A 15426-nucleotide genomic window follows, 5' to 3' on the forward strand; every position below is an offset into this window, starting at 1 on the left:
ATTGCGCTGTGAATGTTTCGTAAGAGTTGCAGCTTAACTATTCCAAATTCTTCAATTTATGACTTAAGAATTCGCATCGCATTCTGCTGAAAGTATGAGCCTGGCTACGGCGTGTCGTGGCCGACATGTCAAGAGCACCGGACTCAAGCTCTGATGTTTCTGATCAGCAGAGTGTGGGTTCGAGTCCCGGTCGTGACTTCTGTGTCCTTAATAAGTAAGACAAATGACCATTATATGTGAGTCATTGTGTTGTGCAACGCACGTAACAGAACCCACTGCGCTCATTGTAAAGACCAGGGGTTCACCTTGATGTTCCTGGTTTGATTGGCATGCAGCATATTGCGCCACAGCATTCTGTAAACCATTACCCGGTGCTTTAAAGGAAAAGGTCTCAGATTTCAAAACATTGTTCCACATACCTTGCAGGGAAAAAGGTTGAGTGCTTTGATACGCCCCTAGGATTGTTATAACGCGCTATAGCAGAATCCATTATGTCGTCTTATAACAGCATGCAAAAGAAAGATAGCATTTTCCTCTGCGCTTGTAACTCCTTGAGACAGGCTACGTTCGTAGCCTTAGACCTCAAACATTTTTCTCAGGAACACAAGTTAATTCTCTTTTGTCATGTTTGTCACCAGGACCAGCAGATAAACCGTGCTTTGGAGCAGAGGGTCGTTACCTACTACAACTACATGTGGCTTAGAACCAAGGGTGTGGACCCAAACTCTCTCTTCGATGGACTACCACTATCCATGAAAGCTGAAGTGGCTTTGGATATATACGCTGATATGATCAACAAGGTAAAGAAGAAGAAGTATAAAACTAGAAATACTAAATCATTCGTCCTTCGGATGGGACGTAACGCCGTTGGTCCCATGTGTTGTGTATCACATGTAAAAGCACCCACAGGCATGCAACTCTTCCGTGTTTCCGCAGAATTCCGTATTTTTAATTTTTTTTGTGTAAAAAATAAAATGTGAAAAAAAATATATGCCTGGCAACAACAGTTTACAACTACAATAATGTAAAATAAGCCTAGTACATGCTAACAATGCACCTAAGAGCATAATAAACCTCAACATTTTCTAGGGTACCATTGTGGGTATCATGTCCCGTGGCGTTTCGGCTGCCTCGCTCCGCACTTGCGTTCTGCCTTTGAAAATTTTCCTCTCTTATTTTATCAGGCAGTTGCATGCCTGAGGTTGTGCACTTATCGAAAAGAGAAGGGGTTCGCCCCGGTGTTCCTGGCTGTGGCTGCTGTGTGTGCCGTAGCACCTTGTAAACCCTTAAGGTGCTAAATAATATGGTCTCAAAATTCATCACTGCAATTACCTATATTTCTGAGAGTTTGTATATACTCAGCGCCTTGAGTTCCTTGTTTGGTAGATACGTGCGCTATATAAGACTTTGATATTATTATTATTATTATTATTATTACTAAAATAGTAAACTTGCGGATACAGTCATGTGTAAATCTCTTGAGTGGGAGTGTTGGCTCTGAAAAGAGCCGGTGTGCTATCGACGTTTCGAACAGTATACTCTGCTTGTCTTCAGGAGAAGGTACACAAGAATTTCAAGAGATTCAAATAATTAACAAACCGCTGAACAAAGATATTTACAAAATATCCAAATATAAGGGATATTACAATTAGTCCTGTGGTTGATCCGTTCTGTGTTGGGCGTTAGTCGCGCACACGCTGGATGCGCTGTGTGTAATAAAAGTCATAAACTTGCCTTGGCGTTCAGTATTGCGTGACAAAAAAAGTGAATACATACCTTTTTATACGCACGCGTTTCGGCGTATAGAGCTTTTTGGAGACGCACGGCGTTTCAAATTTTGTGCGTATATGATAGCCAATCAAAGACATGGATCGGAGTTTCCCTCCCAGGGGTTAGAGACGTACGCAGAGCTAGCATGATACGGCGCGCTGCCCATGGTAGCAAGGTTGGGCCCAGGTAATAGTTAATAAGCAGGACTGTTCTTTTCAGAACTGAATGTCTCTTGGATTCCGAAATCAATTCCGCAGCAGTAGAATAAAAAGCGAGACAAGTTCTCAAGTAATGCGCCTACACAGCAAAGCACAAAGTACATTACACATGGTGTTGTTAGGCTATATCTCGTTAAAAAAAATTTTGAAACCCAGGCTGTGCAAGGGCCTTTGAATCTAGACAGCATTGAATGCTACATTTCACTTAATCTGTGTTTCCTGCAGGTACCGTTGTTCCAGAACACAGAGGTGGGCTTTCAGAAGATGCTGGCCATGTGTATGACGCCAGTCTACTACCTCAGTAAAGAGTACATCGTCAGGAAGTTTGACTTCGGAAAAGAAGTAAGCGCTAAAACAAGCTAACAGCAAGCTAACAGCAATCTAAGATAAATGGGGCTGTGCATTTTTTTACCAGGACTTGAGAAAAAAAAGTTTTTCAAATTGAGTTGTTTTTGAATGCCTCCCTCTAAAACCTTTGAAGGGAATCGTTCTTTTTTAAATGTTATACGTTATCAATAGCTGCAGTGGTCTTACCAAGTTAGCTGTTTTTCATCATTAAGTTAACTGTATAAACTGTGTTTTTTAGGATCACGCGTCAAGATTTAGGGCACCAAGGCAGCTTCTCTTTTGGTAAAGGGCACCCTATGATGAAATTTGACATTTCTACTTTCTACTGGAGCATTTCAAGGGCACCCAGGCAATGACCAAGGGCATGAAGGGGAGACAATTACCTTCAATGCCTCTGTGAAGTATCAGGCCTGTGTTTCTTCTGTCCATGATGTGAAAGTGTCAAATTCAAACTCTGGTGTTTCTGATCAGCAGAGTGTGGGTTTGAATCCCCAGCCGTGGCACTTGTGTCCTTAAGCAAGACACTTTACCTTTGCTTCGTCCTTTGGGACGTAAAGCTGTTGGTCACATGTGTTGTGTAACGCATGTAAAAGAACCCAGTGCACTTATCAAAAATAGAAGGGGTTTGCCCCGGTGTTCCTGGCTGTGGCTGCTGTATGCGCCGTAGCACCTTGTAAACCCTTATTAGGTGCTAACTAGTTGGGTCTCAGAATTAATCACAGCAATAACCCATCTTTCTGAAAGTTTGTAGATACTCAGCGCCTTGAGTACCTTGTTTGGTAGATACGTGCGCTATATAAGACTTTGATATTAATATTGTTATTATGATGCTTCTTTTTCAGACTTTCCTTGGAGAATTTAATATTAATTGCGTTCAATTCTTGCTTTCAGATGTTCTTCATTCACCGGGGTACTGTAGATGTTGTATCTGAGGACGGTAATACAGTCTTTGATACCATGAACGGCGGAAGGTTCTTTGGGGAGATCAGTCTGGTCTTCAGTTGCTCCAGGACGGCTTCTATCAGGTATGATCTCAAACAAGCCAGGAATAGAACCCTCCGTTAAGCTCCGCCCCATTGCGTATTGACCAATCACAACGCAACGAAGGTCCGACAAATAAGGTCCAACATGCGTGCGCGTATCTTGGCGCGCGTGGCAAAGTTGTGCAGAAAGGCATTGGAGAGCCCCACGTGTTCTTGCTCACAAATGCTTCGTGGGCGGAGCCTACTAGATCGGTCTATTGCAAGGAGTCCATGGAGGCCTCTGTTGCCCCATTGCCTTGGTGCCCCATCGCCTTGGTGCCCCTTCAACAGTTTCCAATAAACTTCAAGATTTTCTATTGGAACTGCACTTTGCAAAATGAAAACTGCCTTGCCCTCTCAAAGATGAAATTAAAGGCCTGCTCACAGCGTATCAGATAGTAGACTTCAAACCTTTCAGTTCAGTATGAGAATTTTCATCCATTGTTACCATAGAGTTATATATAAGAACTAGAGGGCGCACTGGCCTATATACGCGACCCGGCATGCGCGCAGGCGGCCATTTTCTAAGTTGACAAAATGTTTGTGCGGCCATTTTGTAAGTTGGAAAAACAGCATCGCGTGTAGCATTCAATAAACACCAACTCCAACGTATGTTTCATATTCAACGCGTGTACAGAATGGCGCGCGCGTGTCTCTTTGTGAGTCCTGTTTTGTTTGTGCAAGAAGCATCACTAGTGCACCCTCTAGTTCTTATATATAACTCTATGATTGTTACCTACTTGCATAAGGTGTGATATGTTTCTTTTCAGAGAACACAATCCCCTACAGTCTAAACTGAGGCCCTCTAGACCACAGGAAACTTTTTCATTCCCCCAGAATTGGTTATTGGAGTAATACATAGCTTGATGGTTGGGTGTCATTGGTTTCTTCACCAGAATCTAATCACAACATTCTCTCTTGATCTTTGGCAGGGCGCAGACTAACTGCGACATGTTCATACTAGCCAAGGAGAATCTGGACGAGGTACTGACCCACTATCCTTCCATTAAGGAACAGATAAACAGGGTTGCTGAAGAGCGCATCAACGCGGTACGCAAACGCAGCAACGCCAAAGTGGGTGTGGTGAGTACCCAACCTAGGGCAAGCTTCAGGACCAAGTTTAGTTTGTGATGTTTCTAAGCTTTGCATGGTGTGGATCAAATATAAAAACTATTGACCCCTTGCACACGCGTCACACGCGGCGACTGATGCCACGCTCACCATGTTGGTGGTCAATAGGCTTACGTGTAAACGCCGCGTCACCTAAAAATGCGCACTTCACTGATCAACACACGTTGACATTGACCACCAAAATGGCGCATCCAAGATTTTTCTAATGATGACGTCAGGTGAAATGGGTCAATAGGTGGGGTTGAACAAAGATAAATTGACTGGGTGGGAATTGAACCAATAACCTCCTGAAACATGTAGACGCTCTACCAACTGAGCTATCTAGCCCTACGTTGGCGGTCTCTCTATTTTTGCCCAGTCAGTTTCCCTTGTGGTTTATTATGTCATATCCTTTGCTTTTTGTGACTGACAGGGCGGCAACAAATCCAGTAATAACAATAACAACCCAAGCAATAATCCCAACGAGACGACCAGTACTTCTAGCAATAATAACGAGATGAACAGCGATACCAACAACGACGCCACCACCGCCGAGAACACCGCCAAGAACGCCGCCAAGAGCACCCCGGCAGCCGACCAGAGCGAGGCAAAGAACGAGAACCAGAACAATGACAAGGACAATGACAAGAAGACGGCCACGGCCACTGGCAATGACAAGGAGAAGAAGAAGAAGTCACAGAACGGCAGGGCACCTGGCGCAGGTTTGTCATCAAATCAATTATATTTAACTAGCGGGGCTATGGCTGTACATGAAATTATTCGTTTGTGGCGTAGCTGTTTTGTAGCGTAGCGGGACCGAGCGGTCTATTTCACTGGACCTAAACACGGGGGTAGATTTTACAAAGAGAGTACCTAGACTTAGTCCTAAGATTCTCTAACAAGTCACCACAGTGACAGCTGTCCCCAACTAATTGAACACGGCTACTGGCAATGACAAGGAAAAGAAGAAGCCACAGAACGGCAGGGCACCTGGCGCAGGTTTGTCACTAAACAATTTATGTCCGTTTGAAGGGGGTGGCTAGCTGGACTGTGGCTGTACATGGTATTATGAAATTGTGGCATAGCGTGGCTGAGTGGTCTCTTTCTGCTGATCAGAAACACCAGGGTTTGAATTCGGTGCTCTTAACTGCTTGGCCACGACACTTTCACCCAAGATTTTGATCCCAGGGTCAGACTTGTTTGTCAGCGTAGACTTACACCTGAAATATCTTTGACAGCTTTGTTTCTTTTTTCAGCCTCATCATCTGAACCTGAGGACGCCTCCCGTCTAGAGCTCGGCAGCGACTCCAGCGAGGTGCAGACTCGCCAGCCACCCTGCTGCACGCACAACAAGAACTACCTAGAGGCTCTGCTAAAGGCGAACCGCTTTGTGCTGAGCCCGGACAGCAAGACGGTACGCTGGCTCAACGGCCTGGCGTGTGTTCTGGCATTTCTTACCAGCTTCACGATCACATTTCAGGTAGGGAAACTATCGAGGGTGAACTACAATCCCGGCCAAAATGCTTGGGCCACCCCTGTCCACTTCCCCTGAAAGTAAACTTTCTCTTCCCCGTCCCCCCGCTCAATGTTGATTTGAACGCAGAAGAAGACCGTGCAACAATGAGAACCAACATTGAAAGGGGTAGTTTTTGTTGGGTTGTTGTTTATCAAGCCTGTGAATGTTTTTTGTTTCATTTTTCCTTCACTTTTTCTCTTCTTTTTTCATATTTTTTGTGTTCTTGCCCCCTTATGTAAAAAGAAAAACTATTAAATGTGAAAAATAAATCAGGGGAACTGAAGATGGGAATTGATATTCCTCTTAAAACAGTCTAGATTCTAGGATGGAGGGAAACATGCACCAGGCAAGCAGTTCCAAACCTTGGGTACCAATCTGAGTTTGTCAAAGGAAAACTCTGGTCTGCTTTTAGAGACACTGAGCAACACTTGCTATTAAATTACTCTAAACAAAATTTACTTGGTAACAGAGCTGTTGATAGTGTTAAAACATTATGAGAAACAGCTCCCTCTGGAGTACCATAATTTTGAGAAAGAGGTTATTTGTCACTCAAATAATAAAAGACTTCAGCTGAAGCCTTTTCTTTGGCATATCTGGGAGCACACAAATTTGTGGAACAAGTGTATTTTTTTTCTCTTCAATATTCTCTTGCAACTGTGATGATCAATTGAGTTGTTATTCATACATAAAAAATACACCAAGTAAGAACACTTGTCCTAACTAAGGACCAGCCATACGTTTTTAATATCTTCTACCTCTTTGTGATATCGACCCCAGTGCCTTAAAGACACTGGACACTATTGGTAATTGTCAAAGACTAGTCTTCACAGTTGGTGTATCTCAACATATGCATAAAATTAACAAGCATGTGAAAATTTGAGCTCAATCGGTCGTCGAAGTTGCGAGATATTAATGAAAAGAAAAAACACCCTTGTCACATGAAGTTGTGTGTTTTCTGATGCTTGATTTTGAGACCGCAAATTCTAAACTTGAAGTCTCAAAATCAAATTCGTGGAAAATGACTTCTTTCTCGAAACTACGTCACTTCAGAGGGAGCTATTTCTCACAATGTTTTATACTATCATCCTCTTCCCGTTACTCGTAATCAAGAAAGGTTTTATAATGATAATTATTTTGAGTAATTACCAATAGTGTCCACTGCCTTTTTGAATGGGTGATTCACAAAATAATACTAATTATTTATTTTGTTGTGCTGTCTTCATTTTCAGGCTGCATTCCAAGTGCAGAGTTGGATTGTTCTGACCTTCAGTTACGTCTGCGAGGCCATCTTCATCTTTGAGGTAAGAGCGCCCTCATTGTCCATCCATTCCCCACCCCAATTCCCTGCCCGTCTCAAGACTAATTTGGTAGGTCAAGTCGAGTTTGGTAGGCGTGAGGCTTCATTTCGTGTTGTGGCTGATTGGTCTAATTCAGTGGACCCACTCTCTGGTCATTTTGCGGGTTCACCGTGGATTTGAATTGTTACTTCAATCATTTGCGTGCAGTAAGGTTAGCATGCCTTTTCGTGTTCTTCGGTTAGCAATGCTATGAAATGGAAAACGCACAGTAAGCACAAAATCAGCCATTAAGCAGCTCTATGAAAATGGGCAATGGGGTTGTCAGCAGCAGAGTGTAGGTTCAATTCCCGGTCATGACACTTGTGTCTCTGAATAAGGCACTTAACAATAACTTCTTTGTAAAAAGTTTGGAAGTTATCATGCATTCTACTCTGCCAGCCACCCTCTTAGTGGATGATACCCATCATACCTACATCCTTATGGACAGTGAGGTAGATAACCCCGGTTCATACTTCATGTGGCAGTGGCAGTGTCATGGCCGAGCGGTTAAGAGCACCAGATTCAAGCACTGGTGTTTGATCAGCAGGGTGTGGGTTCGGATCCCGGTCGTGACACTTGCTACATAAAATTGGGGAGGTAGTGCTTTCTGCTCTACCGGCCAGGCTTCGGACTGATGATACCCAAGCCTACATTCGTATGGACTGTGAAAGGGGTAACCCTGTTTCAGCCCTAGGAGTATGTGGCAACGACCCCCGGAAAAAAATAATTGTAGCCCACACCTTGAAGTGGCCTTCAGGCCTTGTGTGCCAGGCGACTTGCATAAAATTTTAAAAAAATAATTTAAAAAAATAAAAATGTGAAAGCAACTGCGAAGCGAATTTGACATCACAACTCTGTTTTCCCTGCAATATATTTACAAGAATTTAGCTGTGCTCAACTGCTTGCAAATTATTTGTTGCAAAATTGTGACGTCAACATTCATTTCGCATTTGCAGGAAATATGAACCGAGCTTAACCCTTAATTTTTTTTTTTTTTTTACCCATACACCGATGTGTGTTAGCACTGTATACTCAGTACTTTCCCGAGTCCTGTGAAAAAATATCACAGGCATGTTACTCGGGTGGGATTCGAACCCACGACCCTTGCAATTCTAGAGCAGTGTCGTGGGTTCGAATCCCACCCGAGTAACATGCCTGTGATATTTTTTCACAGGACTCGGGAAAGTACTGAGTATACAGTGCTAACACACATCGGTGTATGGGTAAAAACCAAAATTAATATTCTTTATCCCCGATGCAAATTTAACATCTATTAGAGCTTAACCCTGTTTCAGCCCCAGGAGTGGGGTGGCAAGCTTCTAAGATTGTGTATTCTGTTTAGGGATTGTTCTTCCTTGCATGTACATCATTAATTGCTCCGGATTTTTGGCTCCGGAAAAGCGCAATTTAGAACTGAAAATCTCAGATGTTAGTTTTACTGTGTTATCTACACTTAAAGGATTCGGGTACTTTTTCAACATGTCCACAGATTTACATTAAACTTACAGGGTTTGAAGATAATGATAGTGGAAAGCTTCCCTTCAAATATTACTAGCTGAGGTTGTGTAGTTTTTGAGAAATGAGTAAAACAAGTTGCAAAACAATTTTCGTCTCATGAGACGAAAATTATTTTAGCATGTAAAATCCCATTAACCAGTTATGATATTATACCAAAACCTTAGCATAACTGGTTAAGACGTTTTTACATGCTAAAACTGAGACGTAAATTATTACTTTTACTCATTTCTCAAAAACTACAGCACCTCAGTAAGTAAAATTTCAAGGGAAGCTTTCTACTATCATAATCTTCAAACTGTAAGTTTAATGTTAGCTAGGTCTGACGAAAGATATACATATTCATGGGCTGCATACTAGCTTATCCGAGAGCCCCCCCAATTTTTTCCACCAACACAATAAACCCAGAAGTTACAGACCCGACAAGGCTGTTGGCCTGACGGCCTCCGCATGCGGTTAGTGGTACGAGTGCGGATGACTTGTGTGCACAGTAGTCGTACGATGTAACAGTGTGTATACGGGTGGGTCATGCGCTGTGATCGCACGTACCACGCACAGGGTATACGGGTGGGTTTACAGCGGCGTCTTTTCGGAGCGAATAATGCGACTGCCTTGAGCAAGACTAGTTTAATGTAAATCTGTGGACATTGTGTTTTTTGTTAGAAAAAAGTACACAAACCCTTTAAATAGAATAAAAATAATCAAGAAACCAAAAGTATACTTTGCCTTTGAAAAATGTCTTGGCTATGTTCTTTTTTTAGATCTTTCATGAAGTATGGACAAAACTGGAGTTTAAATTGAGTTGAATTGAGTTTGAATTCATAATTCTGTTTGACCTTTTCTTAGATCTACATTAAGTTTCACGTGAGCTGCGCCGACGAGTACGGCGAACTGGAGACGGACTTCAACAAAGTTTACACGTTCTACCTCAAGAAGGTGAGCGGCTTCTTCATGGACCTCGTAGCGGCGTTACCCCTTGACATCTTTGCCCTGTGCTTCACCAACGACTCGGAGAACTTGACGAGACGCTTCACGGCACTCACGTTCCTGCGGCTGATCCATCTGCTGCGACTTATGCGCGTGTCGCAGTTCTTTGACTCCTGGGAGAAAGAGCTGAACATTAAGTGAGTACTGAGAGCCTTCTCAGAGGATTCATAATAATAACAATAATAATATTGAGTTTAAAAATGTAGCGCTTTTTCACACCTGAGGGGTGTCTCAAAGCGCTTCAAGATATTACCCCTGGTCACTGGGCCTTCAATCATTCCTTAAATCTTCTCAACTCCCTGGGGAGTATACAGCTTGTGCAAAAAACATGCGCTACTCGGCTAAACCAATCACAAGAACCATCTCTGCCCTCACAGGTACCCATTTACCCCTGGGTGGAGAGAAGCAATCGTAGTTACATCAAGGAGAAGTCTATTCTCTTACTTGAATTACTTCCCCCAAACTTTGTCCTGTGTCAAACGACGTTTGGTCACATTTTCTAACTATTTTGCAAGATGTAAAAGCATATTTATTTTTACTGTGCTTGCAACATTATTGAGTACAATGTTTTCATCAGTTTACAATTATGTTTCTACATTTGTGTCCTCCAGCACAAAACTTAACCATTGATGGTTGGGATGTAAAGCCGTTGGTCCCATGTGTTGTGTAATGAACGTAAAAGAACCCAGTGCACTTATCGTAAGGAGAAGGAGTTCGCCCCCAGGGTTTATGGTCTGATTGGCAGCATATTACACCCTAGTCATGGACCTATGAACAGCCTTGAATTCATTCACTTTCCCTTGTGGTTTATTTAAAAGATAATCCAGACAGGAACGACTTCTTTTTTGAGGACAGTGGCAGCAAGAGAAATTTCACCTTTTTTTATGATTTGTGTTTCTTTTCTGTAACAGTGTACTCTATGTTCGTCTGACGAAATTCTTCGGGCAGCTCCTGATTGTCATCCACTTTTTCGCTTGCGTCTGGTACTTCATCGCCTGCCCGTTCGGTAAATGTTTGCCCAATGCTTGGACCGACGCAGAGAGTAAGTTTATTAAACTGTTTGTATGAATTTTTCCTCATTAAAGGCACTGCCGTCGATTTCACCAAACTCTTTCTTACTTAGGATTAATCTTAGGACTTTGGACGAGTTTAGTTCCGTACCCGAAGACGTTAGGACACAGTGAACCCATGTTAAGTTAGGACAGGTTACTTGGACGGGTTACTCGTCATAACTTTAGATAGGATTAATCCCTAGAGTTTTGTGAAATCAGCTGCTGGACATTATTGGTAATTACTCAAAAATAATTATGAGCATAGAAAATGTCTAAGGTATTTATGAATACTATTTTAATAACCATCAGTGTTTACATTGGCTTGAGATGTGTGAGTTGAAAATCGGTTGATGATATTTACAGCTTATTCTGAGGACCGCACTGATTGGGCACTCCGTTATGGTGACAGTTTCTATTGGTGCGTCGCTACGTTGACGTCAACTGGCTACGGAGACTTCCACGCTCACAGCCTTGTTGAAATGAGTGAGTATACCAATCCGTTTCTCTTGTCAATAACGAAATGACTTGTTTGTCGACCCTTTTAACTTTGTTGTACATCTGGAAAAAGCAAAAGCTGTGTTTTACTATTTTAAAAACCCCATTTTTAAAGACGATGTGACCTCTGACGTCACTCGAAAACCATAATATGATTCGTGCGCACACCGCCAGGCAAAACCTTTGTGTTTTGGCAGCCAGCTAGAAAGTACAAGCAAACTTACCATGACTACGCGTCTTTTTGCCCGGCGAAACGAGACGTGTACAGTGTTTTGTCAACAGAGGGTTGTCTGAATGAAACATAGGTCATATCGTCTATACAACCTTTCGTTCAGAAGTTGTGAAAGGAGAAACACCAAGTGGTATGAGTAGTTGAAACAAAGAGAACAGGGTTAAAACCTTTTTTAAGTGCACGCATACAACCCACAGGCGCCCTGCGTATAATACTTCGAGTTATGATTAATGCAGCATTCTTATAATGATTATGACTTTGTTTTAGTCGCTGCAAGTCTTGTCATGGTGATTGGACAGTTGCTCTTTGGTTCTATTTTGGGTAACATCGCCTCCACGCTGGCCAACGAAGAATCCGGAAGAGTCACCTTCGAGCAGAGACTGTCTGCTGTTAAGGTACGAACCGTCTGGATTATACAGTGCTCCATTTAAAAAGAAATCAACTTGATCGAAATAGTTCTGGTATTTTTGTTTTTAGAAATGTAAATGAGTGCGTAATTATTACTTATAAGGACTCGGGTTCGAATCAAGCCAGGTGCGCTACATGAATTGGGTTTTCAGTCATTACTAAACACCGTTTGTTTGTTTAGAATTGACGAATCCGCTTGCTTATAAATGTATGGGTGCGTTCAATTAGCTTCCCTGGGTCGACCCCAATCTGCCTCGGTGCATTCGAATAGCTTTGACGTCATTCCAGGGGCTCACCCATGTCAGCCCCAAGTGCCCTGCTTGTGGTGTGGGTCACTTGGGGCTGGCCTGAGGTTCATGACGTCACCACGAGAGGGTGAGTGATAGTTCGATTAGCTCTTGTTGACCGCGGGGTCAACCCAGGGAAGCTGATCGAACTACCCTAGATGTATGTAAATTTTTCAAGGTCAGATGCTGATGATCTGGCTGATGGTTCATGTGCTGGGAACCTTTCCTCTCTTTTTAGTCCTATTTATCCTCTTTACACCCCTTTTAATCCCTTTGTTATGTCTTTTTGTATGTTTTTTCGTTGTATTTATTAGATGTTAAATTTGCATCGGGGATAAAGAATATTAATTTTTGGTTTTTACCCATACACCGATGTATGAAGCACTGTATACTCAGTACTTTCCTGAGTCCTGTGAAAAAAAATCACAGGCATTTTACTCGGGTGGGATTCAAACCCACGACCTTTGCAATTCTAGAGCAGTGTCATACCAACTAGAAAATTGCAAAGGTCGTGGGTTCGAATCCCACGCGAGTAAAATGCCTGTGATTTTTTTTCACAAAATTAATATTCTTTTCATTTATGTTACTTATTTTATGGATAATATTAGCTTTTGTTAGTGTGTTCGTTACCATGTGTTTTCTTTGCCATAAGTTCACCTATTTCACCTACATTTTATATTGTGCTTTTACTTACTGTTTTACTGTAATGTTTTAATGTAAAGAGCTATTAATGTTCTTTTAAAGGAGAATGCTAGCTTTTTTAATTGTTCATCATTCATTCATCCATTCGTTTAAAAAAAAAAAAAATTGAATTTTTTTCCCCTAATCACCAGGTTCAAATGAAAGACATGAAGCTGAATGGGAAGCTGAGGAATCGCGTTGTTGCTTACTTCGACTATTTGTGGATGCGAAACAAGTAAGTTAAAAACGTAGTAGACTAAAAAACTTTTATTTATGAGTGCAATGGTGAGAATATTTCCACAAGTAGAATTGAACATAAATGTAGACCATCTTTCGAATGAAATTATTTGTTTTATATATCATTTTGGCAGATTTTTCTATTGTGACAGAGCTATAGGTCTGACATCCTGACTCGTTTATTTCATTTCAGGGGTATTGACCAGCATGGATTGTTTAAGGATGCACCTTTCTGTCTCCAGACTGAGATTGGACTAGCTGTAAATGAGAACAACCTCAAGAAGGTAAAAACTCGCTTTATTAAATGTTTGAGCGAGGTCCACTCTGGACACTTCCTGAGACTTTTTATCATCTAGAAATGTAGATAGTATGGTTAACATTGGAAGTGGCCTTTTACTTTGACCTTTTTGGTTGAGTGGAAAGAGGTCAAAATCTGTCCAAAGAATTTTTTTTCTTCTTTTTTGCCAACTAGGTTTGGAAAATTTGCCCCCAAAAAACTCTGCCCACGTTGCGCCGTATTTTTTACTGCGTGGTGGGTGCTCTCAATAGTATTTTTATCATTTTTGGGGTATACGCGATTCGTCCTGCTCAGTTATAATCTGCGTTCTCTCACTTTTTTGGCTCTATAGTTTAAAGTTGCTTTAGAGGTGGATTATAACGGCTCCTTTAAAAGTCTTATTGTCCGTGATGGATTAGATATGTCTGTGGTGGTAATGTGTTCCAATCTTTAATAACTGTTTTGGGTATGAATGAATATAACCCCGGAAGTGATACAAATATCTTTGAGAGCGCCCTCACACGGTCAAAAATATGGTGCATTAAATAAGTAATTTCTCAAAGTTGTCTCAGAAATGCTGTTTTTATTTGATGTAACTTTTTGAACATTTGATCACTGTTTATTTGCAGGTTTTGTTTTTTTTGTGGTTTTTAAATTGTAATTTTTGAAATGCATAATGTATGTTGTGAATTGTATTTGGTTTCACTTTAATACATTTAATCACTGTTGATTTGCGTTTCTTGTATTTTTGTTTATTGTTTGTCATATTTTGTTCGCAGAGATATTATTACTTTTGGGAGTCCCAGTGTGTTATTGTTATATACAAATTGTGTTGCAAATTTAAGGAAATATTGTGTTTACATGCTTACCATTGATATTTTGTATGTAATTTTACCATTTTATGACTTGTTTTGTTTTCTGTTGTACATGTACTTAATTGTTTGTTTGCCTTTGTAGGTTTTTATTTTTTTTGTTGGACAGCATGTGCAGTGCAGTGCGCAGTTTAGGCAATGCAGTGTTAACATGCTTGCCATTGATATTTTGTATGTAATTTTATAATTGTATGACTTATTTGTTCTTGTTGTACTTAGTTGTTTGTTTGCCTTTGTAGGTTTTTATTTTCTGTTGTGGGGTGCATTTTAGGCAATGATACATGTCATTTTCAACATTTTCTTACTTTTTTTTTCATTTTACTTAATTGTTTGTTTGCCTATGTAGGTTTTTATTGTCTGAATTGCCTTTATTTTTCTTAAATTTCTTAATGCATTTTCTAATTAAATTTTAAATTTTTAGTAATTTTGTCATTTGAACACTGAATGGAAACCATTCATTAAAATAGATGTTAAAAAGTGTGAGATGCATACCAATACGGAAAACAGATCAATATAATAAACCGATTGCTAGGCTACTAACCATATTCTGATAAGCATAATTTTGTTGCGCTTAGCTACTTTAGGTGCTTAAGTAGCTCTATGAAATTTGGCCTAGTTTGACTATTTTACATTATCATTTGTCTATCTGTTATTACAAATCAAATTAAATACATACACATGGTGGCACCGCAATTTGAATAGACATTAATTTGTTTTTGTTATTATGTTTTTCTTCATAACTTGTTGATCTTGTAGGTTCCACTCTTTGAAGACGCTGAGGCAAGTTTCTTCCGTTCGTTGTCCTTGATGCTACGCCCCGTTCTCTTCATGCCCAATGATTACATCGTCCGCCAAGGAGACGTGGGTGATGAAATGTACTTCATCCACCGTGGAAAGGTAACCAAAAACTCTAAACATTCCTTCCCAACTTTTTTGAAAGGTTTCAAATCTGGTTTATTTACCCTTCTTGCTGACATTCGCCTTCTTCCCTTTCCGTTATGATTAATCTGAGTATCTTGTTTTAACTCATTTTGCGCAATATTCTGATATCTTTTACCTTTT

At 40.9% G+C, this 15426-nt stretch overlaps 1 protein-coding gene across 5 annotated transcripts in view; it reads left to right on the forward strand.

The window, feature by feature from the left end:
- Positions 1 to 15426, forward strand: part of LOC139942582 (uncharacterized) — a 154376-nt gene that overhangs the window by 134129 nt on the left and 4821 nt on the right. For all 5 annotated transcript variants that reach the window (XM_071939439.1, XM_071939442.1, XM_071939441.1 and 2 more), the window contains 14 exons: positions 639 to 800; positions 2214 to 2330; positions 3228 to 3361; positions 4291 to 4441; positions 4902 to 5190; positions 5725 to 5948; positions 7214 to 7285; positions 9683 to 9960; positions 10735 to 10865; positions 11239 to 11358; positions 11870 to 11997; positions 13131 to 13213; positions 13409 to 13499; positions 15121 to 15261. In XM_071939439.1, coding sequence (XP_071795540.1) covers positions 639 to 800; positions 2214 to 2330; positions 3228 to 3361; positions 4291 to 4441; positions 4902 to 5190; positions 5725 to 5948; positions 7214 to 7285; positions 9683 to 9960; positions 10735 to 10865; positions 11239 to 11358; positions 11870 to 11997; positions 13131 to 13213; positions 13409 to 13499; positions 15121 to 15261 — 2121 coding nt within the window. The remainder of the gene's footprint in view (positions 1 to 638; positions 801 to 2213; positions 2331 to 3227; positions 3362 to 4290; positions 4442 to 4901; positions 5191 to 5724; positions 5949 to 7213; positions 7286 to 9682; positions 9961 to 10734; positions 10866 to 11238; positions 11359 to 11869; positions 11998 to 13130; positions 13214 to 13408; positions 13500 to 15120; positions 15262 to 15426) is intronic.

Source organism: Asterias amurensis, chromosome 10, assembly GCF_032118995.1.
Source record: "Asterias amurensis chromosome 10, ASM3211899v1".
Taxonomy (NCBI): domain Eukaryota; kingdom Metazoa; phylum Echinodermata; class Asteroidea; order Forcipulatida; family Asteriidae; genus Asterias; species Asterias amurensis.